The following is a 26,946-nucleotide window of genomic DNA, read 5'->3' as shown; positions in this document are numbered from 1 at the left end:
AGATATTATTAGTAATGGAATGCTAACATTTGCAACTCTTTTATATACATTAAACCTTGTGGGATTACTGCATGGTCTTACAGTACTATGCAATACTTTCAAGTCACTGTTAGTTGTATCAAAAGATGTTCATGTACAGCAAGCAATATAACTATGAAAATAAGTATGACAGCTAAATAGTTAAATTGAAAATTATATGTTATAATGTGTTTAATATTTTTATTTTTATTATTGTTATTTGCTATTTGATGTAATTTCTATCCTTGGCTCATTGGATATGCTAACATTCCCTTTCCTCTAAACCTATTTATAGCACGCTTAACATGCAGTTTATGACCAGAAATCATAAGACCAAAGAATAAGGAACAAATGTAATTGCACACGTCCAATTTATTGTTTTATTTATCAAATCTTTATTGGATTGTGACATTTTGATAATTATAACATAATACAGTTTGTTCAGATTAAATAAGTGAAGAAATAAATAAAATTATCTTGATGATAAATTATAAAGTATTATTAAAGTACATTCTGCAAAAACAAAATATCCAAGTCAGATTTCTTGGTTTTTGGTCTGAAATAGAGGTGACAAAAATCTTATTTTTATATACATATGTATTTATGCATATGAAGAAAGAATGGAAACAATTGGCATTCCTTACAGACAATACATCTGGCAATTTATATTTATTATATAACATGATATCCTATTTTATATGGTTCTCAATTTTGTATCGACTCATTACTACTCATCACTTTTATTATAATTTGGGTATTAATAAAATAACTTAAAATCTAAAGTGATATCTCTTTCTTAGTAGCTAGAGATCCAAGGAATTCAGTAATTGCCTTTTATAGTTTGCCTTCATTTTATAGAAATTTCCTCAAGAAATCATAACCCCTCAAATATATTCCTAACATATATTCTTCTTCTACCCTTGTAAGAAGGAAAAATAGATCATTATTACTTTTTTTCCCCACTCCAAGGGCAGAGGTATTGCTAACAAAAGATCATAGAGTATCTACCAGCTAAAATGGTACCATACCATTTGATAGGCCCATTTGTTCAGTATATGCCAAAATTCAGTATGTGGAACAATTAAGAAAATAACCATTGCTGCTGATTAATTTATTTATAGAATGTATATGACTACCTGTCTTACATATAGTAAACCTAAATGGCTCACAATAAAAATCAACAATCATATCACTCCTAAAAGGGTGCATCAATACTTCTCCAGCATGATGAGTGTAGAATCCACTGGATGGGTTATTTCAGCCTTCCTGCTCAAATAGACTAGGTCAAAACTTTGGCTACGCCTCCCTCAGCGTGTGTCTTCCCAGTTTTGACTTAGTCTTGAGCTCGATAGGGCGCAAAAAATTTGTCTCTCTTAGTCAGGCTAGGTTAATTTAATTTTTTTTGGCATTCTTTCTAATTGTTATTTATTTCTTTAAATTGTAATTGGCTTTTCAATTGGTAGTCATTTGAAATTGGATCTAAATTTCGTGATTTGGCTAGTTTCAAGATAAAATTTATTTGGAGCCTTCTGGCTTCTAGCCACAGGCTTCTCTGTGGAGAGCTGCAAATCCCTTTTTTCCGGCTGAGGTCTCAGCTCTCAGGCAGTGAAGAGCGAAGCCGCAGGCCAGTGGTTCGGCTGCTTTTTCGGCAATCGGAATCCCTAGGGTCTCAAACGATTCAGGCTTCCCTTCGGCTTCGGATACACGAGGTTTCTACTTGGATCCCGAGATCGCAGCGGCAGAAAGCATTCGCTTAACCGCAAGTTTTCGGGGAATTATTGCTTTAATTCTGCCTTGGGATCGGTTTCTGGCTGGGGATTATTTTTCCCTCAATTCCTTTCCTTAAGTAATTGTCCTCCTCGGGAGACTATAAGGGAGGTGCGGTCGCCATCTTAACCGCATGGGAGGCAGGCGGCCGCCATTTTGAAGCCAGCAGAAACAACGGCTGCCATTTTGGGTGTGGCCTGAATGGTCGCCATCTTGAGTGGGACTTTTTTTGCACTAGGAAGCCATTTTGGATTGCCTCGGTGTGCCTTTCCAGGCATAGAGGCCTGATCCTTGATTTCAGGCCTGACTTGTCAGTCCTCACTTGGGGGGAAGTTATACAACTGATCTCAGATACTTATTGTGGATCATTTGGATGATACATTCCTACTGTGATTCTGCACAAAGCGCAGATCTACTGAATTTCCAATTGGCCATTGGGGTGAGTTGAGCGAAGGGGCATAGTTAATCCACCTGTTGATTTTAATGTGTGGCATTTGTCACTGGCCTAGATAGACGGTTATAGGGAACTATCTGAGTGCTCCTTGCCATTGCTATTGTGCAGAGCGAGGATCGGTTTTCCATCTCTGTCAACCAGATCTGTGTCTTGGTCTCTCCCCACCATCTGGATATTTCCTACTCGGTATATCTGGATTGCAATGGCGAACAGTTCCTCACCTCAGGCATCACAAGGTTCAGGGATTCCCCCCTCTCAATCAAAGCGCAGAACTACTGAGTTGGAATCGGGGAAAAAAGAAGGCCAAAACTAAACATATTTCTCCCAAGGAACCCTCTAAATCATCTGAGCGAGAGGCTTCGAGGAGACATTTGGCACTGGAAAGGGAATTCTCCAAAGCCCAAAGGCTCAGGTCCAGTGAAGTGGAAATGGTTTCCCCCGCTACATCTGAACCTCCTGTTGTTCCTTATCATGATGAAACAAGGGCTTGGTCTCCTCAGGGGAAACTGAGCAGGTTGGGCCCCAACGCTCCTCATCATCTTTGGCTCACTAAGGACCTGAGGGCATGTACATACCAGCTGAGGCTGGTGCCTGTTACATGGAGCAGAGTGACATATGGTCAGCTCAGTTCCAGTCTTTCATTAAAATGCATTCACACAATTCATGTCTTCCAGGGGACAACAACCTTTTCAACCACCTCCATCTGTCGCCCTATCTCAGACAGGGCGTACCACAGTTCCCGCTTCGGGTGTTTCAGAGACCTCTTCCCAATTGGGAGAGGAGGAGTCTGTTGACCTGGAGATAGTTCACATGCCCATGTCAGAGGATGAGGAGGCAGCACCTGAGCAGGCGCCAACTTCGGGACTCTTTGATCATTCTCTCTTCCGGTCTTTACTGTTAAAGGCCATTACTACAGTTAACCTCACCTCGGTACAGGAGAAGAAACCTTCTATCTCCATCAGTCAGGAGGCTAATCCTCTGTTCGCAGAACAGTTGGTGGAAGACAAGCAGATTTCTTGTCCACAGGTTTTCCGCACCACAGTGGAAAAACAGTGGTCTTCCCTGGCCACTCCTCCTTCTCCCAACAGTTCAGAGAAGAAACTGTTCAATGTTTCTTCTTCGTTTGCTTCCCTTTTAGAAGTCCCTTCTGTTGACACCCCCGACATCTCTGTCAGGGGGGTGAGACAAGGAGAGACAATAATTTAATTCTGGCTGTGTTATATATGGGGCAGTATAATAAGACATGCTCCACAGTTTCAACTTCAGCCCTATCACAGGGGCATAATCGCTCACTAAACGGGAGCAACTTGAATCGCCCATCGAGTAGTGCTGAGGGCAAGACATTGAAATGGGCTAGGGAAAAGACTCTTCTATACTTGAGGATGGTTAGAGTATAGAAATAAAAGGCCATCCTCAGTCCATAATTATTAGAATAGCTAAAGATCAAAGGGGAGCAGGTTTTGTTGGATCTGGCTCTTAAGTATTGCAAGTCTATATCCACAAGCCGTTGGACTACCCTAAACTGGGCGTCCTTGAGACCATAATCTCCCAGAGCATCCCCTATAAAATCTAGCAAGTGGAGTTTCTTCGTCAGCTCCCTCTCCCAACGAGAAGTATGAGAGTCAGCAAACACCAGGGAGAGGTAGCTACCAGGGGCTGCCGAAATGTGCACCCGAAACCACCATTTGAAGGTGTTAATCCACGCCATGCATTCGACTGAACGAATGCCCAGTTCCAGGTACATCGAAGCAAATCCAACAAAGGGAGGAAGACCCAGAAGTTTCCTAAGAAAAACAGCCTGGGTACTTTCAATACAGTCCTTGAAGCCTCGTATCCATATGGGAATTCCATAAAGAGTTTGGGCCAGGGTTTTGGCTTGATATATATAACCTGATAGTGATCAGGTTATCTCCAGGGCAGCCCCATATGGAATGTGTTGCAGTAATCTAACTATATAGAGATCAAGACATGAGTTGTTCACATTATTTAGCATTTGTAATATGTATAAAAATATACATCCTGCTTGTAATTCATGATTTTAATAGCAGCTTATATGTAAACAGCTTTAAAAACTCTTACTAAAAGTTCATGCAAGTGCATACTTAGTATATAACAGCAAGAGATAAGCAATACAAATTTAAAAAAAAAATCTCACAAATAAAAATTCAAGCAGCAACATAATATTAAACATTTGTTTGTTCTCTATTGTTCCTTAGGCTTGTTGATCATCTTTATTTTATTCATTTCATTTTTTTCTCTTCAAAATTTTGAATAATATTCTCAGTTACTCAGTATTGTTGGGATGCACAAAATACAGTACATCAAATTACTCCCTTTAGTCTTTCAGCATTGGGTATCAAGCCTACAAATGTTGGGTTGCAATCCTATAATTTCTAGTCATTATGAAGCTTCATTGATACCACTGAACACTTCCATTTTGATGCAGGTGGAAGCAGAATTTTGTCTTATGTCCGCATAAATTAATAAGCCCAATTGTTATTGATATAACTCTTTTTGTCTAGTGAGAAATAAATCCAAAATCTGTAACTTTTGCATAATGTGGAACTTATACTTAGAAAAAAGAAACATATACCTAATGTTCAGAATAGTATAAATTCTAATGGATCACAAAAAAATATTTCAAGTTAATTGAATAATATGTCTTTCCTTATTGTACTTTGTAAATATGTCTAGTTGATTATTTTCAGACATAAAAACCTAGCAATCAAGATGGAAAATAACATAACAACAATTTCTCGAGAGGAACTGGAAGAACTAAAAGAAGCATTCAGTAAAATAGGTAAGTTTGCTGAAGTTTTCTAAGGTTTTAGCTAACCCTTGTTGAGGATATAAGATTAAAAATTGATCACATCTACTACTTTTTATTTCATAACGCTGTCCCTTTCAAAGATAGTATCAAGATATCTGCCATGATAATATAATAATAGATTCTATGTGTAATAATGTTTCACATGTAAGTTTCCATAACACAGTGTTTCTCAACTTTAACAACTTTAAGATGTGTGAATCAACCCCCACAATTTCCCAGCCACATGGAATGTTATATTGCCAGAAGTTTGCTATAATCACATAAGTCCTGCTGATCCCCAGTATATATTATCATGTCATGAGAGTATTGGAAGAAAATCCTGGGTTTGAAATTCAGCCAGGTCACAAAAAACATGCTGGGCAGCGGCTTGAAAATTAGGTTAGTTTTATTTGACTACATTTCATGGAGCATAGCAATTGAAAGTAGGGTATGAAGTTAGAATGCTGAGCATGGTAGTATTTCAGTACTAATGGGCTTTGATCATGGAGTATGTATTTTGGTATTAAGTATATTAGATGGGTAGAGATGTTCCTACCCCAGGATATGTTGTTTCTTGTTCTATAGCAGTGGTTCTCAACCTGTGGGTCGGGACCCCATTTGGGGTTGAACGACCATTTCACGGGGGTCACCAAACAAGGCTGTCCACCATTTTTCCCCCTTTTCTTTGGCCACGCCCCTGGCACCCGGTGTTGTATAAGTGGTTGGGGGTCACCACAACATGGGGAACTGTATTATGGGGTCACGGCATTAGAAAGGTTGAGAACCACTGTTCTATAGGGTATGCAATCTTAGATGTGTAGATATGTTCCTAGGTGTGAAATTTTGAGGGGTGCAGTATTGTAATAAAGATTTCCCTTATCTTGAGGTGCACACTGTTTTTCCAAAAAGGCCAATTAATCAGTTGCAGTCCAAGTGTCAATGCAGGTGGGAAAGTTCAAGGGACTTCACTGTATCTTTCTCTTGTGGCTACTGGTGGATCAGGGGCATTTCATGAATGGTTAAGCATAGATGTCACAAAGATTTTTATCTTCGAACAAGAAAATTATACAGATTGGGGACAATGAAATCTGAACAGTTGTATTAATGCAAAGGCTAGGATTTCCTAGATATGTTTTGCCTGAAATAAATTTTATTTGAGGACTATTTAGAAGGTATACCCTACACTTGTTAAGTTGTGTAGAAAAAAGAAAAGCTGTGATGTTTGGCAATCCAAATAAACTGATTACGGTACTCTGTGGCATGCTTCATACATAAACTTCATATATAAGAATAGTTAGATTGCCGTGAAAGTAGCAAATCTTCCTGATACCAGCAAGACTCACATTTTAGCATCTTCTCAGTGGTCATGAGAAGTTTTGATATGTAGGTTAGCTGTCTTCCATTGTATTGATTTACTCAAGAATAGATAATAAAACCATTCAGGCTTTTCCATTTTATAGCACAAGAGAGCCACATTGTTACAACACAAAGGAATAATTGATGGGGCATTCCATATCTTTGATAAGTTAATACATATTGTATATGTAATTTACTTGGTATCTGTTCCTTTGATGAATTGATGCCAATGTGTTGTCGCCTTTTTGCTCTGGGCAATCAAGTGCCAGATGACTCCTTTGATTTCCTTATCCTGATGATTATAAAACAATTAATCAAATAACTTGTTCTTAGTATGCTATATGACATAATGTGGTAAAACAATATAAGATCTGCATTGCATCGAAATTGGGTCTTGGTTTTGCTTGTTGGGAATGCAGTGATTACTCTATTTCTTTGTTAGTTTAATAAAGAAACTGGAACATTTTAATCGTTTTTTTTCTTTAGAGGTGAGTTTTTCCACCAAACTCTGAAACCTATCTTTTAGTGAAATAAAGCAAAATTCTTCTTTTTCTGCAAACAACTGCTATACAATCTGAGATACGTGCTTGGAAAACTCAACTAATTATCTATGGACTCATCTCTGGCATCAGAAGACTGTTATAAAGAGAGATGGGTGATTTCATATTGATAGGGATTTGTAAAATAACTAGGGAGTAATGAATTGGCATACAATACACTGAATGTAGAAACAAAGTAAAATCTTATAAAAATTAGTTTGGCAAAAAATAAATATGAGACAGATATAAAGAAAAGAGATTGAGTCCAATCAATTATACTATATTGAATGTTTCCACACTAATACATAAAATATGGCTTAAACAAGCAAGATGAGCTAGAAGTCATGAGGCATAAAGGCAAGTGTAATACAAAAAGGATTCTATAAACATAGTAACATGAATTCCACCAGTAGAGCATTGGATTTGATAGGTAAACTTTATTTCAGAAGAACAAGCAACACATATAAACAAGAAATGAGCTTACCTATACAGAGATCCATACAGAGATTCAAATAACAAGTGTTATTTGAAATGGCAAGTTGAAATGGCAAACTAACAGAAGTGCTATGTTCCTAAGGGTCTGATACATACCACCAAATCAGTCATTAGAGGTACATGATAATTTTATAAAGCAGATAATTGAAGCTTCAAAAAAAATCATGAAGTAATTGTGATGATATATCCAGAAAGATAAGATAAAAGATAAAATACGAGATGAGATAAGATAAGATAACCTTTATTGACATTTTTTACTGTGGGCACAATGGCACACATCAAAAATGAAATTTAGTTGCCCACTCTCAAAGTGAACACATACACGACACATATCTAAACATACTATATACAACATATGTATAGAGTCACACCCCTACATATACATAAGAAATAAATATTAAACACTGTCCATCTTGAATATATAACAGAAGGAGGAAGCTTGAGAGTTCACAGGTTAATGCTGTATGGAATGAAACTATGGCTGAATCTGGATGTTCTGCTTCGGATACCACGAAGCCTCCTCCCAGAATGTAACAAGGAAAACAGGTGGTGATGAGGATGTGTAGTGTCCCAGATAATCTTATAGACCCTGCTCAAGCAACGCTTCCGCGCTATGTCCTGAATGGGAGGGAGGGAACTGCCAGTGATCTTTTTGGCCATCCTCACCACTCTCTGCAGCGCCTTTCTGTCTGAAGCAGTGATGCTTCCAAACCAGATGCTGTATGACAGGATGCTCTCAATCATCCCCCTGTAGAAAGTGGCGAGGATAGCAGAAGGAAGATGTGCTTTTCTCATGCGATGCAGAAAATGCGCTGCTGTGCCCGCTTCACCAGTGTCTCACTGTTGAGCGACCAGCCAGCCTACTTGTTAACTGCACAGCCAGGAATTTGATGCTGGTAACCATCTCCACAGGTGAATCATTAATGCACAGAGAAGTGTGGCTATGCCTGCCTTTTCTGAAATCGACATTGATCTCTTTGGTTTTCCCAGTATTTAAAACTAGACTGTTCTCCAGTACAGGAGATGGAGAATCCACCAATGGGTTTTCTCTGCCTGCCTGCTCTTGAGACCAAGTAGCCAAACTTGACATGCCCCCTCTTGCTAGGAGATCCAGTCTTGAATTGGTCTCAAGCTCTTGAAGACGCGTCAGGGTTGGCTCTCTCAGCAGATTAGCAGGTAGTAAACCATTGGTGAATTCTCCCTTTAATAGTAATATCCCTCAATATAATTTAATAATCCTCACAATCTAGGAATCATTTCCTACAGTTCCCTGCGGCGTTGGGCTCAGTGCTGCCTTAAATCGGAGGCTTTTGAACTGCAGGGTGTGTGTGTATGGGGGGGGGAAGACAATTGCCTTTGATTCCTTCCGTTTTTCCCAGGGCTCTGGGGGAAAGGAATTTATTGTTTTTTTATGAGCAGCTCACAAATTGCCTTAGGTGAGATTGTCACCTCCCCTCTTAGGACCCAGGGAACAGCGTTCCCACCTCAGATTGATTCTATTTTACTTCCCAGACCTCTGGAGCCATTTGGGACATTGCGGGTACCATTTTGGGTGCCGTTTGAGGCAGCGAAATTTAAAACGACTCCCAAGGCTCTGTTTTTTCCTTTCTCACAATCGGAGACAAATTGGAGCAATTTCCCACAGCCAGTGCACTAGCTTCTGCCAGGACCTTCCCAACGTTGGGGAAACTTCCCCCCTGTGGTCACAGTATTTGTTTTCAGCGGCAGAACAAGTGGCGGCCACCATTTTGTTACCGCTAAAACAACGAAGAGTAAAAAAATTTCCTGGCACCTAGGCTGTTTAATCTTCCTCCTGTGATTTAATTGTTTCTGCCTCCTGGATCTTTGGTCCCTGGTCAGATCACACAGCTCTAGAGTCCCTAATTTCCACCTGAATTCTGATGGCCACCATTTTGAGTGCCACAAATAACAATAAATGAACAAATAAATAAATAGAATAAAATAAAATAAAATTTAGACCTCATCAGGGCAGAGCCTTATAGTCACAAAGGCCTGAGTGATTTTTGAGGGACGTTTTGTTTCGTAATATTATACATTAAATTAATCAAGCTTCTATTGATCCTCATCTTTCCTTGCCTGGCCTCTATTCAGGCCCTCTGCACCCTTCATTGGTGCACTTTGACTGGCCACTTAAGGCCTCTGGGCAGAGCCCAGAGCGGGTCCCCAACCGTGCCTTTGGCATTAGCTGCCACTGCTGTGACCAAGCCCAAGCCTTTTTGGTCAGGTGGTCAGGGGAGCAGTCCTTGTTACTTGCTCCAATTTCGCTTCCGCCAACTGCTTGCCTGCCAGAGCTTCACTTCAGTTTCCCTGAGACAGCTCAACCTAGGATGGAGGACTCCACTGGGCCTCAACCCATGTGCACAGTTCCTCCATCCTCTCGTTATGTCCGACAGACCACCTCCAATTCGGAGGGAGCAGGCAAGCCCACAACCAAGGTTATGGGCACTCTCAGGAAAACTTCCAAGTTGGCGGCCCCTGAGTTTGACCTTCCTTTAAGTCCTTCGACCTCAGCTCAGGGCGTGTGGTCTCTGACAGCTCCCACCACACCTTCTGTACCACCTCAGTATACAGTTACTAATCCCTCACTTCACTCAGGTTCAGCCCCTGAGGCTATATTTACTCCAATTGCAGCAGGGCTCAGGAGTTCTGACTCCGGAGATATTTTCTCCGATGGACGAATGGAGGCCCTGTTAACCAAGGTGGTGGATTGCACTCTAGCAGAATGATCTCTCCATCCACCTGAACAGGGGGTATCCACATCAGCTGTGCAGCCTTATGTTCCTCCTGCAGGGATCCCTATATTTCAGGAGCCCACATCTCCCGTACACTCCTGAATGAGAAGATACTCATCTCCACAGGGGTGAAGACCAACCAGACTTCAATTTTTCAGAGGAGGAGGAACTCCCCCCTGAACCCTCCCCATCTGGAGGTCTATTCAATCCGGCCCTGTTTTCTTCCCTTGCTTCACAAGGCCACCTCAACTGCAAATATTGGGTTGGATCAGTCCCTTCAACCGCAGGCCACATTGGATTTCAGTCCAAATCCAATATTCCTTCAAATGGTGACAGGCCAGCACCACGCTCCCTCTCCTTCTATATTTCTCAAGGGGATTAAAAAGCAATGGGTCCCCCCTTCCTCATTTCCTTCCATAAGCAAGTCAGAAAAAAAGGATGCTTGGTACCTCTACAGACTTAAGTGAGGCCCTTGAGGTCCCCAAGGTGGATGAGGCCTGGACCACACTGGTATCCCAGACTGCAGTCGCTGGGGATATGTCTTAGGAGCTTAGAGCGGATGACAAGAAATGGGAACAGACTTTCCGTAAGACTCATCAATCAGCAGCATGGACTATCAAAACAGTCACCTGGGCATCCTTTTTTGTCCGGACCACCCTCTTATGGCTGTGCCAGCTATAGGCCAGGGTCCTTCCTGAGGACATTCGGACTCACCAGGACCTAAGTACAATGGTGGCTGCAACTGAGTATGCCACGGATGCGGCTCTTCAGTCGGTCAACTTTGCTTCCAGGTCCCTACCTCCAACATCACAGCCAGAAGAATGCTATGGCTGAAACACTGGCAGGCTGACGCCAAAGTCAAATGGCGTCTCGCCACTGCCTCATATCTGGGCAACAATCTCTTTGGGGAGGTACTGAATCCGTGCCTTGTCGAGAACAAGGATAAATGGAAGGTTATGGCACACCTTACTAGACGGTACGACAAAAGTGCCAATCCATATTTCCGCAGGCAGTTCCTTCGAACAGCAGCAGGTTCAGCAGCCACCCAGCTCCCTGTTCATACACACCCCAGCAGGACAGGCCATATGACCCTCCATATGATAGACCGGGCTTTCGCCCCAGGCAGCAGAACCAATCTAAGAGGCCAGTTCGAGGGGCAGGACATCCCTTCCAAAGGACTCTCCCTCCACACTCCCCATAGGGGGAAGCCCACTTCTTCCATCAGTGGGAATTCACATCCATGGACGTCTGGGTCTTACAAACAATCCAGTTTGGACTGTCCCTGGAATTTCTGGCCAGTCCCCCGGGTCACTTCATCTCCTATTCCACCTCTCGGGATCCGATAAAAAAGGGACCATGCAGGAGGCCATTCAACATCTCCTGGAGATTTAGGCCATAGAACCAGTTCCGCCGGACCACGTAGGCAGGGGATTCTACTCTGTCCTCTTTGTGGTTCCCAAGACCTCAGAGGAATGGAGGGCAATTTTAGCCCTTAAGGGTCTGAACTATTACATTGCTTACAAAAAGTTCAAAAAGCAATCCCTCCAGTCCATTCTGGGAGGCATCAGACAAGGAGACTTCCTGGCATCAATAGACCTCACGGAAGCGTATCTCCACATCCCCATCCATTCAGAACACCGATGGTTCCTCAGGCTCTGTTACAGGGGCCTCAACTTCCAGTACGAGGCCCTTCTGTTTGGCTTTTCCTCGGCACCCAGGGTGTTCACCAAGATCCTGGCTGTTCTGGCCTCCCACTTGTGGAAGGTACTAGTACTCGTCCAATGTTCTCTGGACAATATTCTGATCCAAGTATCCTCCTTCCGGGCGGCCCAGTCGGACCTGCAACTAACTATTCGGGTCCTCCAGCAGCACGAATTCTCGGTGAACTTCCAAAAGAGCCAGACGGTTCCCTCATCCAGGCTCCTGCACCTGGAAGCCATCATAGACACCACAAACTGCATAGCCATTGTTTCCTGGGCCAGACTCCACCAGCGGGAGCGCCAATGGTTCCTTCTTCCATTCCAGCAGTTGAATATCAGCATCCAGCCAGCAGGTGAGACTCCCAGTCAGTACCCTCAGGTCTCTACGTTGGTGGTTCTCACAAGCGGTAGCCAACAGGTCTCCTTCAAGGAGCCGGACCGCCTCACCATCACAATGGACGCCATCCTCTTCGGTTGGGGAGCCCATCTTCAGTCTCAGTTTGCGCAGGGATGTTGGTCCTGCGCAGAGTTGAGACACAACATCAATTGGCTGGAATTCAGGGCCATTCACTTGGCTCTCCGTTGATTCCGACACTGGATCAGGAACGTCACATATTAATCCTCACGGACAAGACCCACGTGAATCGGCAGCTGGCTCCAGGTCCAACTCCCTTAGGTCCAAGGCCCGGATACTAGGCAGAACCCAACCTGGCCTCTCTCAAGACCGAACACATCTCAGGGGTCAAGAACCAGCAGGCAGACTTTCCTGGTCGTTCCACGATAGACCCCTCGGAATGGGGACTACATCCGAATCTTTTTTCCGGAATATTCAGCAGGTTCGGCCATCCAGTCATCAACCTGTTTGCTTCATCGAGCAATGCCCAACTCCCCAGGTACTTCTCCCGTTAGTATCTTCTGGGGAACAGAGGGGATGAGTGCCCTGCGGACTCCGTGGCCGCGGAGCCTTCTTTATGCCTTCCCTCCCCTTCCGCTCATTCTGGCGACCATCCACAAACTGCTTCAGGAGCAGGCGGAAGTGATCCTTGTGGCCCCATACTGACCGCAGAGACCCTGGCTTGTCGATCTCATGAATCTCTCCCGCTCTCCTCCGTGGAGGATTCCCCACATCGCATGTCCTTACTCCAGGGGGTCCTCCAACATCCGGACCCTCAGTGGTTACAGTTAGTCACCTGGCGCTTGAGCGCAACATCATGACACAAGAGTTATTCTCTCCACGGGCAATAACCATGTTTCAGGCTTCTCGTGGACCGGTGACCAATCGCATTTATGATTCCACATGGAACAATTTTTGCCATTGGTGCAGAAGGTGGCAACTGGATGTGTATAATTTAACTATTCCCCAGATCGTAGACTATCTTCTTAATGGTCTGGACAGAGGCCTGGCCCCTGTGACCCTTCGTAGGCAGGTAGTGGCCCTATCGACATTGCTCACTTGTTTGGACTCAGTTCCTCTAGCTCATCATCCCAGGATACGCGCTTTCATCAAGAGGGCTTACAACACTAGCCCTCCCGTGGTACACAGGTACCCTTCTTGGGAGCTGCCTCGTGTGCTTCGCGCACTAACAAAACCGCCCTTTGAGCCCATAGCTACTATACCATTTCGGGCTTTTATCTCTTAAGGTTACCTTCTTGATTGCCATCGCATCAGCCAGGTGTATCTCAGAACTGGCTGCTCTCTCGGTCAGGAATGACCTTTGCACCTTCCACCGAGACCGAGTGGTCCTTCGGTTGGATCCCACCTTCATGCCCAAGGTCAATTCACCTTTCCATAGAACATAGGAAGTCATCTTGCCTGACTTTTGTCCTGATCCCTCCCATGACTTGAAGCGGCAGTGCCACACGTTGGATGTCCGCAGGGCCCTGAGGCGTTACATTAAGGGCACAGAACCCTTTTGCAGATCTGGGGCCCTTTTTTGTTTCCTTCCGTCCGGCTTTCCTGGGACAGAAGGTATCTGCTGGCACTATCGGCAGGTGAATCAGGTCTTGTATCGCAGAGGCGTACCAATCTTCTTCCTTACTGACTCCAAGTCATATTACGGCCCATTCCACTCACACCGCTGCGACATCTACGGCATGGACCACTCAGGCATCCATCGAAGAGATTTGCAGGGCTGCGACATGATCATCGCCCTCCCGTTTTAGACGTCATTATAGGATTGACTGCTTTGCTTCAGCAGACGCCTCCTTTGGTCAGTGGGTCCCCTAGCAAGTGGTCTCCAGGGACGTAGATTCGGCCTTATCTGTTTCCCACCCACTGGGACAGTGAGGCTTTGGTATGTCCCATTGGTGGATTCTCCATCTCCTGTATTGGAGAAGGGGCGTTGTCTTACCTGAACGCCTTTTCTCAGTATGAAGATGGAGAATCCACACCCACCTTATGGTTAGACCGTTATTAGGGAATTGAGAGCCAACGCCTCGTCCTTGCATCAGTCACTTTTGCCCTCGTCAAGACGGGATCTCCTAGCAAGAGGGGGCATGTCAAGTTTGGCTACTTGGTCTCAAGAGCAGGCAAACAGAGAAAACCCATTGGTGGATTCTCTATCTCCGTACTGAGAAAAGGAGTTCAGGTAAGACAATGCCCCTTTTTCTTACACCAGTACACCAACCTCTCAACCTCCTTGTGGTAAGCACCCTCATTGTCATCGTGAATAAGGCCCCCTACTGTTGTATCATCTGCGAACTTCACAATATGGTTGGTGGCAAATCTAGCACAACAGTCATGGGTCAACAGGGCGAACAGCAGCGGACTTAGGACGCAACCCTGAGGAGAACCTGTGCTCAAGAAAATGGTATTAGAGGTATTTGTTCCAACTCACACATATTGGGGCCTTTTGGTAAGAAAATCAAGAATCCAGTTGCACAAAGGAGTGTTTAAACCTAAAAGGCCCAGTTTGTTTACTTGATGCTGGAGAATGATTTTGTTAAATGCTGAACTGCAGTTGACTAACAAACAAATATGAGTTGAAGGACTAATTTTGTCAAACATAAAATGCCTGATAATTTTTTTACTCATGATGATGGTAATTTTCTCTTTCCAAAGACAAAATTATGGTGGATGGTAGGGCAATTACTACCTTAAATTTGTCTCTTACTAAACGCTAAAGATACTACATAAGGGTAAGTTTGAATGCAATGACCTACATGTTAAGACTTTTTGATTTACAAGAACTTGAAAGAAAATATCACCTGAAATCATGGTTTTTTAAAATGGCCAATATTAATACAGTAAACTAATGGAAATGATAAAAGATAATATGAAAAGAAAACCTTAAAGATGCTGTAATTGGCTGAAACACCTTGAAAAGGAAATTAAGGATCGTTCAATGTCAGAAAATACTAATGAGGAAGAAAACTAAGAGACGTCTAAAGAGCCAATATGGTTAAATAGTCAGGTTACAAAGAAGCTGAGTAAAGGATATTAACAAAGTAAGTTAACACGACTTCATCTTGGAAACAAGGAATAGAATCAGAAAAATGAAAGTAGTGGGATAAGGTTAGAAGAAAGACAATTATCTAGCATTTTGGGTTGCTTAAATGTGCTGAAAGCAAAAGAAAGCAAAGAATGAATGAATGAACCATAAGACGTAGTGATGAGAAAGTCTTTTATAACAATAACCACACAAAAACACACACAAGCCACAGAAGACCAGTAAAAATATGAATAGGTTCTCAGTTAATATTTGAAATGATCATAGTTCAGCAAATATATATTATCTATTACTAAAGATAGCCTAAATTCAAGACGTAATAACAAAAAAATAAAAATGTATTATTTTAAAACAGCAATTGAAATATCAATAGTAACAAAGCACTTTTGTTTTTTAATTTGTAGACATTGACAATAGTGGATATGTCAGTGATTATGAACTTCAAGATCTTTTCAAAGAAGCAAGCCTGCCCTTACCTGGCTATAAAGTTCGTGAAATTGTGGAAAAAATTATAGCAGTCACAGATAGTAACAAGGATGGCAAAATCAATTTTGAAGAATTTGTCTCAGTAAGCAAGCTAATATCTTAGGTTATATGTTTACCTGAATATAACTGGATTGGTATTAAGTAATTATATATGAAACAAACACTGTGCAGAGAGGCTGGGCCGGGCGAGGCGAAACTGGCGAGAAGCAGAAGAGGTAAGCACATGGCATCTAGCGTCCTGGATGAAAGGGAAGCGCTCAGAACACAGCCAGCAGGGCAAAACAGTCACCCAGGATGCCAGGTGCCAGCCGCCTCTTCTGTGCACACCCAAGCAGATTTGGTTTCTCGCCAGCTTTGCCTTGCCTGGCCCAGCCTCTCCGTGTGGTGAGGAGAGTGTGCCGCTGACTGCCAAAACCAAGCAGGCTGAGGTCTGGGTGGCATAGCACAAGTAATGTGGACTCACTCCGTCCTCTCCCCAAGAGCCCACAGAGCCAGGTGTGTGAAGTGGGTGAGGGCAATTTGCTGGTCACCTTCAGGGGATGCTGCCTTTCTTCATTCCTCACAGAGGGGGATCCTTCCCCCACTGTGTTTCTTGCCTGTTTTTCTCCCTCCCTCATCGCAAATATCTTCCCGCCACTCTGCTCTTAAGGCTGTGCAGCTCTTGTCCAAGAATTTACAGTGGCCTTTCAAGCCATGTCCACTGGCAGCATGTCCACCAGCCGCTCTGGCAGACTTCCCTCCCCCTTGTCCCTTCCTGGACACGGAGGGAGGAAGGAAGGAGATGGGAATGAAAAAGGGAGGCAGGGAAGGAAGGAATGGATAATGAGAGGGAAGGAAGGAAAGAAGGATGGGACAAGGAGGGGGAGGGAGGGAAGGAAGGAAGGAAGGAAGGGACAATGAGAAGGAAGGGACAATGAGAGGGAGGGAGGGAAGGAAGGAAGGAAGGAAATTGGAATGAGAAGCAGGGAGGCAGGGAAAGAGGGAGGGTAGAGATGGAGGGAGCAAGGAAGGAAGGAAGGAGGGAGATTGGAATGAGAGAGGAGGGTCTGAGGGAAGTCCTGCCTTAGCACTTGGCCACCAGCCGACCTGCTGCCCTTTCACCATCCCCTTGCCCCCTTCTCCTGGCCTATCCTGAGGGTCTCCCATCCTATCACTAAGGATGTTTTGGTTACAAAGCTTGGTGTCTTCACATGAAGAGGAAGTGGGCCTCCCTCTGACCCAAGCACTTTCCCCTCCTGCACCATGAGCAACCTGCCCAAGGAGAGTGGACACATCAGTAGCAGGAGCCTTGATGAGGAGGTAAGCACAGCCAGGAGCCTCCTCAGGGAAGTGGGGCTGGAGTGGGTTGGGCTGCAGGGTCCTGATGCCCGAGAGCTCAAGGGCCAGGCTGGGCACTTGCTCTCCACTGCCCAGGATTCTGGGCAGCCCATACCACTGTCCGGGAGTCCCCCACACAGCCCAAGAGGGACAGCGAGGCTTCTTTAGTGGAACATGCCCCAGTCCCACCTCCCTCCATCAGAGACCCATGGATCTCCCCACAGCCCCCCCGCCCCCCCACAGGAGCCCTGCGACCTGAGCAATGTTGAGCTGGCCACCCCTCCTCCTCCGCGGCCACTGACTTTGCTTGTCAAAAAGTTGCAAAAGGTGATCACATGACCCGGGGACACTGTGACCGTCATAAGTATAAATCAGTTTCCAAGCATCTGAATGTAAATCACATGACCCTGGGGATGCTGCAACAGTCATAAGTGTGAAAAATGGCCATGAGTCACTTTTTTCAATGCCATTATAACGTCGAACAGTCACTAAGCAAACTGTTGTAAGTCAAGGACTACCTGTACTTTATCACTTTTTTCCTTTTTCTTTTGGTCATCAAGTTTTTGATACTTTGCTAGATGACTGGTGGTACTAGAATATTGCCATATCCTAAAAGTGGTAGTCTGTTAAAAAAGCCCTGCCATTAGATTCTGGAAAGAGGTACAGACTTCTTTAACAGATAGCTTTCTTATTTTGTATTTTTGGGCTCCTTATTCAATTAGAGGCTGCATTAGAAGCTGTTGATTTTTTTTTATTGGTATAAGTGTAAAAGTATATTCTTTATAGATATATATCCCAAATAATTTAGTTTTCTTATAGTCTAAAAAGATCAAATATGAATGAATTAAATAATAAAGAATTGGTTCACAATTATAAATGTCCTTGATTTGTTCCTTTTCTTTCTCCCACCCCTTCTCCAGATAATTGATTTACTTTATGGTATAACTTCCATGCTTCAGTTAGTTGGAACAATTAAGTAGATGTGCTAAGAAAACAGGAAGAAGAAAGTCAGCAATTATACTACTGTTTTGACATGGCTGCTCTTTGATGATTTTTTGTTCTATTTGATGTTGTTTTGTTCCAGGTTATTCAGGAACTGAAAAGTAAAGATATTAGCAAATCATTTCGAAAATCCATAAACAAGAAACCGGGAATTACTGCAATTGGAGGAACATCATCCAGTTCTAGTGAGGGAACTCAGCATTCTTACTCAGGTAAAAAATAGTATTATTCAAAGAAACCTTTTTTTGAATGTAATGCCAAGATTAAGATTTATGCAGTTCTTATAATTAGAGAATGACCTGCTCAAAATAAATAAACTTTTGTCCTCTAGTGCCCTATTGACTCACTAGATCCTTATTCAACAGTTCCATCTCCCACTGGAGCTAATATTTCTGTAATATTGACAGTCTCCTTCCTTTCTTGCACAATGACTGAAAAATGAAGAACATAGATTTTATCCATTTCAGCAGCTTTTGAGAGTGAGATGTTCCTCCTGGGGACATCTTACTGAAATTGTGTAGAGGCCCCACTGCCTTTTAACTTGGATTGATGATTGTTGATATGCCATCATATCATGCCAACTCTTAATGACTACATAAGTAGATTTTCTCCAATATGATCTGTCCCTAACCTAGTCCACATGACTGACCCAATTTTACAATATTTTGCAGTGGTTGTTACGTGAATGCCACGGTCTTTAACTGAACTAATGATTCACTATGGGTTGGCTTTCTCAAAAACCGAAAGTAAATGCTTGTTTTCAGCAAAACCATTGTAAAATGTAGACACATGACTGCGAGATTCTGCAAATGATAATAAATAGGGACTAATTGCCAAGTATCTGACATGTAATCATATGATCATAGGGAGAGACCCAGTAATTGGAACATTAGAACTGGGTAGCAAGTACCCAGGGAGACCCATTGTAAGTCTGAATGATAGCTAAGTGACTGGTCATAAGTTAAGGACTACCTATAGGAATAAAACAGTATAATATCTAACCATTCCTAATAACGTATTAGATTGTGAAGAAAATTAGCTGCTTCTTCCATTGACCATCATCTTATTGAACTGATACTGTTGCTGCATAAGAATACTTTTATGCAAATCAGATGTAAAACTGATGGGACAGCAGTCAAATTACGTTACATAGAGTTCTTTTGCAGCTATATGGACCTTCTACCTTAGAAGTAATTCAGTCTAACTTTTTAAAGGCTATTCTTCCTGTCCCTTGATAAACCATAAATGCATTTTCCTATTTGGAACTTGGTTATGTCATTTCTGAGGCTAGGCTGAAATTTTGCCAATTGAAATGCTAGGGTGAATCATTGGTTCATTGTACGCTATTGGATATTTTTATCATCTTTTTGAAAAACCATATAAACTTCAGTTTTTCTTATTATTTTCTTATAATTGCTATACCTCTAAATAAAGAAGTCTAATTAAAAGTTTTGGCAGAGCTTAAGCAACAAGAATTGGACTTTGATATTCAAAAAATCAAAATTTTCTCATTCTTATATATCTCATATTTAAATACCTTTATATATTTCATATCTAAATATGTTTTTAGATCCATCATACTCCACAAAGAAAAGTATTCACATTGACACAATTTGATGTCCTATTTTCAATGATTACTAAGGATATATAACATACTATTCCCTATTAGGATTGTTTTTACAATTCTGCAAAGACAGCAAGGTTGAGTCTGTGGCACATGTATTGCTAGACTGCTCTTAAAATATATTTTCCTCTTGTATTTTCCAGAAGAAGACAAGGTTGCATTTGTTAACTGGATAAATAAAGCTCTTAAAGATGACCCTGACTGCAAACATTGTCTCCCTATGGACCCATCAAATAATAGCCTTTTTAATTCACTTGCTGATGGTATCCTTCTTTGGTATGTTCAGTTTTTAAAAAATATTTATCAAAATACTGGCTGGTGAGTTCTTAAGACATTAACACTGCTTAATTTTGATACTATTAGCCCTATTTATTTTAGTTGGAAAGTTAAGCAAATTTTGAATTCATTGAAATCAATAAAATTAAACCATATACAGGTAGTCCTCACTTATGAATATTAATTGGCATTTGGAATTCTGCTAAGCGGCACAGTCATAAAGTGCAATGTCATGTGACTGCCTGACTTATGAAGGCAGTCTTTTCAAGTCCAATTGCTGTCATTAGGCAAATCCTCCAGTCATGGTATGCTTCAAAATTGCTGCTTTTGCATTGCTATTAGCAGTCTCATTGAGGAATTTTACGAAGGAAATGTCCATTCTCCCTTACCTCCCCTACCATTCATATCCACCTTGGATAAGAATGAACTGCTATTTTTAACAGCAGCCTTGGTTGTATATGGAATGCTTTAATACTAATCCCAGAAATTATCCAAGTATAAGCATTTGAAAATCAGACTTAAGCTAATTGCTTCTAGCATGGTGCTGTTTTCTAAGAGCTATTGTCTTCATTCTCCATGCTAAGTCAAAAACAGTTCTGCTATTTTACATCTTAGCAGGGAGGAAATTATGTTACATGAACATGCATATACATATGCTTATGCCTCTTCCTCTGTGGTATGTTCTTAGCAGATTCTTCAGTTAATAACAGTTGAAAACAGTATATGAAAAAACTAAATAAATTATAACTATGCATGTTACTTACATTATTCCACTTCTGGAAACAAAATACTCATTCCATAAGTTTCCATATTCCGTAATTTTATTAAATGTGTTGCTATTTAATGTGTTCACATTTATGGAGAATTTTAATCTGCCAATCTTTTAAATCACTTCACACTTTATTTCTTTCAGATTAAGCTAACAAATATTTTTCTTTATTTTCAAGCAAAATGATTAATTTATCTCAGCCAGATACAATTGATGAAAGAGCAATTAATAAGAAGAAGCTTACTGCATTCACTAGATCAGTAAGTAAACCATAGCCAAAATCTAGCTAGTTCAATGGCAATTAAGAAGATGAACAAGGCAAATTGTAAGCTGCAAGACATATATGGATGATGTTTGGGAAGAAGATTAAAATTTGATCATAGCTCTTATGTAAAATTACACTATGGTGCAAATGCAAACTTGAAAATTTCTTGTCCAAGCCAAAAATTTTGAGCAAGAAATAATATTAATCCCATATAGCTAATTAGCATATAGCTAATTATTATTTTAAAACATTTAAAATAATTTGGTTGGCTTAATACTGCTGAGTTGAAATATACCATATCTGATTGAAATGTATTTTAATTTTACAATTTGGGCCTGATGTGCGAAACTGAAAATCTGAAACTCCTAAATTATTAAAATTGTCAGAAATTTTCTTTGGAAGTTTCTGATTATATAATTAATCTAAATCTGCAACTGAAAAATTGTACTAAGATACATATAGAAAAAACTGCACTGAGTGCCAACAAACCAATATTAGAATTTTAAAAATGTTACATTAAGTGTTCTGTGATCTCAGAATGCAATTAATTCTAGAGGATTCTCTTTCATGTTTATTGGGCACTCCGAAAATAAGTGGTTAGATTCCAATCTCTATATCTCCATTTTAGAAATGACAGAGATTTTATGTTTTGTAGATGTTATACAACTGAAGACATTTTAGTAATTTTAGACTCTGAACCTTATGAAATACAAGGAGATTTATCCTTCATAGGGTGTAGCTAAGAAGATTGTTTTACTTATTATTTTGTTTTATTTATTAAATTTATATGTCTTCCCATCTCACTGTCTGAGGCAACTCTGGATGATTTTACTCCAGTGGGAAGTAATAGAATAAAAAATGGTTTCAATATAGGAAATAGCTTTTTATTGCATAAAGTTTTATCAATATGACTCCAGTTAGCCAAAGTTTAATTTGTTGTTTGAGACCTGGGTTTCAATTATACTTAAGAGTATTGAACATACATTTTACTTTCAATATTTCTTTCAATATTTTTCTGTATTTTCTTTATCTTTGTTTCTGCTTTCTTATATTTCTTATATTTTATTTTTATATTTTTTCTCTTCTGGTTATAGATGGAAAAATACATATAAAAAGAAGGCAATAAATTGTAATATTTCTAGTTATTTAAACTTTCTATATATACTGCATTGCTGTAGTAAATCCATAATATATGAGCTTTGAGTAGAACAGTTTTAGGAAGCTTTCTGAAAATTTTTTTGCAAAGCTAATGACTCAATTTTTCATTTCTAGTACATAATTTGGCACATAGTTCTATTAGTAATACATTTGTAACATGTTTGTAGAACATATCAATTTGAGTTGTTCTAGTACTACTTTTGTTATGCCTATTAACTACCTCCAATTTTACATTTCCCCCTACCAAACAACCTTTTGTTTCAGCATATATTTTTCCATTCAAAACATTTTATGTATGTGTGTGTATTCATCTGATTCAAAAGGCCTTATTTAGCTTTCAGACCTCCATTTTTCTTACATCTTTCTTATGATATCTATTTTGATATCATAGTAACATAGCAAGTTTTAGAAAACCCTAGTACAGGCATATTCTGAGTTATGATGGTAACATTTATATCGTTAAGTTACTAAAAGAATAAATTAAATACTTAATATTATAGAATAACTTATTAAATGCTGATTTTCAATGTTTTAAATATGCTAAAAAGTTCACATGTCAGCTGATTTATGAAATGCTTTCTTAATCTGTTAATTTTACATTGTTTCTTCCTCTCTAACTTTTTTTTTTTTTGCTTTGTTTTTAGGAAAATCTAGATCTAGCACTAAATTCTGCATCAGCTATTGGCTGTACAGTAGTTAACATTGGATCACAAGATCTAATAGATGGAAAGCCACATTTGGTGTTAGGATTATTATGGCAAATTATTAAAGTTGGTCTTTTTTCTGATATAGAGATTTCCAGAAATGAAGGTGAGAATTTTAAACACTTATCAGGAATAATAAATTCTGTAGCTTAAGCATATTCTTTTGTTTTTCTTTTGAAGTTCCAGAATAATATTTATTGAAAACCTTTTCCAGCTCTTATTGGTTTATTAAATGATGGGGAAGAATTGGAACAATTAATGAAATTGTCTCCAGAAGAACTTCTGCTACGCTGGGTTAACTACCATTTGAATAATGCTGGGTGGAAGAAAATAAGCAATTTTGGTCAAGACATTAAGGTATCTTATTTAAACTTACAGTAAACAAAGCAATTATTACAATCTGAATTTTAAAAATGAAACTAATCAAAGTTTTCATAAATTATTCTACTGTTGCATTTTAATAAAAAGTACACTAATTGAAATATTTTGAACCTAACATACTATTGCCAAACATCGCCAACTTATGAAAGACCAATTCTTAAATAAATAAAGGTGTGCTAATAAGTGGTTTAGGAAGTGATTCTACATTCTCCAGGAGGTGTAGTTCTATTGGAATTGAGTATATAAAACTTGACTAACAGATAAGGAATTCCATGGTTTCAAAAAGCCATTTATAAAACTTGTAGAAGAATAATACATATAAAATTAAGTCTTATGATTATAAGAAAAATATCATTTCTAGAATCAAGAATTATGGAACCAAATTAATACTTAAAACATAAAATAAAGAAATAACATAATTTCCTTACTTTTTATTATATCATTAAACTTGTACGTAGCACAATTCCCAAAAGCTCTGGTATTCAGAAAAGTGGGACAGTTGCAACTGGAATTGTTTAGAACTTTGGATCCAGAGGAAAACAAGTGAGCCTAGATACCTGTACATAGAGATTCAATTCATGTATAAGCTGAACTTTAAGCTGAGGAGTCCTTCTGGTTCTGCAAAGTCTCTGTTGTGAGCCAGTAATACTTGATGATGATCTCCATCAAGATCAACTCCTGTATTTTTTAGCAGTTTATCCAGACACCTTTTTATTGCTATAAATCTGCAGATACATCCCGAGTATAATCCTATACTTTGTCTTTTTGAGAAGGGTATCCTCCAAGAGAGAGATGAAAATTCAGTAACAAGTTATGTTCTATACCAGTGATGGCGAACCTTTTAAAGACCAAGTGCCTAAAAACTGGCCCCGACCCTGCTCCACCCCACCACCCCACCCCCACTCCACCCCCACCCTGCCTGCCTGCCCACAGGGTCACTGCCTCCAGGGCTCACTGCAGATCGCCCAGCAGCACCATGCCTTCTGCCCGCGCTCTGCAGCATCAACTGTGCGCAATGGGGCATGAGGGCAGAGTCTTGTATACACTGTCTGGCTGCCATGACCTTGGTTGCACTGCTCCACGTGGGCCACACTTGGGGGCGACTCTCCTCTGGGGGGCTGCTGGTGAGGGGATTGCGGGGGGAGGCAAGGCTAGGGCAACGGCACGTGTGCCCATAGAGAGGGTTCAGAGTGCCGCTTCTGGCACCCTTGCCATAGGTTTGCCACCACTGTTCTATACAGAACCTATATAGAATATGACAGCAGCATATTAATATAACAATTCCAATAATTCAGCATCAGATCAGTGTACGTGAATAATTTTTGTTTAAAATTTACATTGTTCATTTCAGGACTCAAAAGCTTACTATCATCTTTTGAATCAAATTGCACCCAAACAAGGCAACAATGGAGAAACAGCCATTGTGATTGATCTTTCAGGCTTTAATGTAAGTGTTCCATTAAACTTTTCAGATTACAAACAGTGGCTAGGTTGGAGAACCAAGTTAGAGCATTTCTACAAAACATATCTATCAGATTTCTTGAATAGATAATTAAAGAGTATGATTGAATGGATAATTAACAATGATACTTTTAAGTCAATCCTTTTTTTAAAAATAATAGTTTTGTATGATCCGATGAACTTTAAAAAAATTCGTATTCCATCCAGCTGATGTGATAATTTAATAATGACTCTTAATGTTGGGAGATACTTTGAAAATCGATAGAATATGCTTCAAATATATAGTTGAAGATTTATTTCAATTTATTTTTGTCTCACGTTTATATGGTAGAGCCAATTATGACTTTTTTACCATTATATAGACTTAGATAATCCTAACTATTCAGATCTGATCTAATCTGGCTTCAAGCTCTGAGACTGAAAAATTTCCCAAACAGACATGTAAATCTGAAAAAGACATGGCTGCTTATTCAAACATTATGCTTTTAATGTGTTTCCATACGTTTAGAGGCACCTGTTTTGAAACATTTGTAAAACCTTAACAGTCCCTTAACAAGTAGAAAATGAGAAAATAAACGCAGAGGTGTCAAACTGTTGGCCTGCAGGCCAGAGGCGTCATGAGGAAACCACACCCACCCCATTGCCGGCAATGGGGAAAAAGCTCCGATACATTGCGCTACATCACATGACGTCGTGAGTTTGACATATCTGAAATAAAGGAAAACAAAACAGAACTCTTCTAGGAATATAACAGCAAAGCATGTTACCCTTTTCACCATTGTATAGGCTGCTTTTCTTTTTTCATAATATATTCTTGATTACCGTATTGTGTTTGCCTAGTCAGAGTCTGTTCTTAGAGATTATATAAGAAACCTCTGAGAATGTTATTTTGTGTTTAATGAAAACAATTGTTTCCTTTAGATCTTCTAAGGGAAGAGTATGGTGAATTACTATAACTGATCCAAATGAGATTCTAAATGCATTTAAATGCAATCAGGAATTCTGCAAAATCAGGATTTTCTTTCCAAACAATTTCTGGTTTGCTTCTGTAACTAGAATTTTATGCCTAGTGCAAACTTGGATGCATATATTTTATTTTAAATTTGTAATTTATTTTTCCCCAGGAACCAAATGATTTGAGGAGGGCTGAATATATGCTTCAACAAGCAGATAAATTGGGTTGCAAACAGTTTGTGACTCCTACAGATGTGGTTGCAGGCAACCCTAAACTTAATATAGCCTTTGTTGCAAACCTCTTTAATACTTACCCTGCCCTACAGAAGCCTAAAAACAATTCTTATGATTTCAATTTATTAGAAGGTAAGTAACTTTTAACACATATTAATTGGGATATTAGAGAAATATTTGTCTTTGGTTGTTTTTTATTTCTTAATTTAAATAATCTAATGGGGATGTTGTTTCCTGTTTGTTTAATAGTGTACTTGCCTGCTGCCTCTCCCTTAATGGTTTAGGACAGCTTAGAGCAATACAATTAAAACAGCAACGGTTTAGTTAAAACAAATGCTAAACCAAATTAAAAGATTTGACTATGATTTGAGCTTCTTTCTAAATCCTAAGGAGAGTGAAGTATTGCCAAATTCTAGCCAGCTGAGTTTCTGGACTGTCTTCAAAATCATTCCATAAAGACAATTGCAGTCTTTGGTTGCCAGTGTATAAGCTTTTCTTCTTCACTTATGGACATGGTTTATCAACCAAAGTCGATAAAAGCATCTTTTGATTTTATTAATTGTCCAGGATTTAATGCTGGATTCAAAAGGGACTCCCAAATTACAAATCTGATCCTTAATGGAAAATGTACACTTTTCCAGAGCAGGCATCTTCCCCAAATCCTGAAGTCGACCTTCTGTATTAGTAACAACTCCATCTTGTCTGTGGAAAGTTTCCCTAACATCAAGTCCCTTGTTCTCTAACATAAATGATTATATTATTTCACTTGAAAGTTTAGTTCAGTGTTTTCTCCAACCATGCTCCCACCCATATAATTTTACATGAATTTGGAGTCACACACAAACACCTATAAATCTAATTGCAAAAGTTAAGAATGGAAAAGATTTCCCCAATACAGGTAGGCTTCAACTTACAATAATTCTTTTAGTGACCATTTGAAGTTACAATGGCACTAAAAATGATTTATGATTACTT

General features: G+C 40.1%; 1 protein-coding gene across 7 annotated transcripts in view; it reads left to right on the top strand.

The window, feature by feature from the left end:
• PLS1 (plastin 1) overlaps positions 1–26,946 on the top strand; it is a 71,331-nt gene that overhangs the window by 17,877 nt on the left and 26,508 nt on the right. For all 7 annotated transcript variants that reach the window (XM_039357469.1, XM_039357467.1, XM_039357464.1 and 4 more), the window contains 9 exons: positions 4,948–5,039; positions 15,745–15,908; positions 18,228–18,357; positions 19,913–20,045; positions 20,993–21,074; positions 22,882–23,047; positions 23,156–23,298; positions 24,674–24,769; positions 25,908–26,103. In XM_039357469.1, coding sequence (XP_039213403.1) covers positions 4,970–5,039; positions 15,745–15,908; positions 18,228–18,357; positions 19,913–20,045; positions 20,993–21,074; positions 22,882–23,047; positions 23,156–23,298; positions 24,674–24,769; positions 25,908–26,103 — 1,180 coding nt within the window. In that variant the 5' untranslated portion in view covers positions 4,948–4,969. The remainder of the gene's footprint in view (positions 1–4,947; positions 5,040–15,744; positions 15,909–18,227; positions 18,358–19,912; positions 20,046–20,992; positions 21,075–22,881; positions 23,048–23,155; positions 23,299–24,673; positions 24,770–25,907; positions 26,104–26,946) is intronic.

The sequence above is a fragment of the Crotalus tigris genome, unplaced genomic scaffold (genome assembly GCF_016545835.1).
Source record: "Crotalus tigris isolate CLP2741 ecotype Arizona unplaced genomic scaffold, ASM1654583v1 scf7180000018923.2277400, whole genome shotgun sequence".
Taxonomy (NCBI): domain Eukaryota; kingdom Metazoa; phylum Chordata; class Lepidosauria; order Squamata; family Viperidae; genus Crotalus; species Crotalus tigris.
This window is presented reverse-complemented; position numbering and strand designations above follow the sequence as displayed.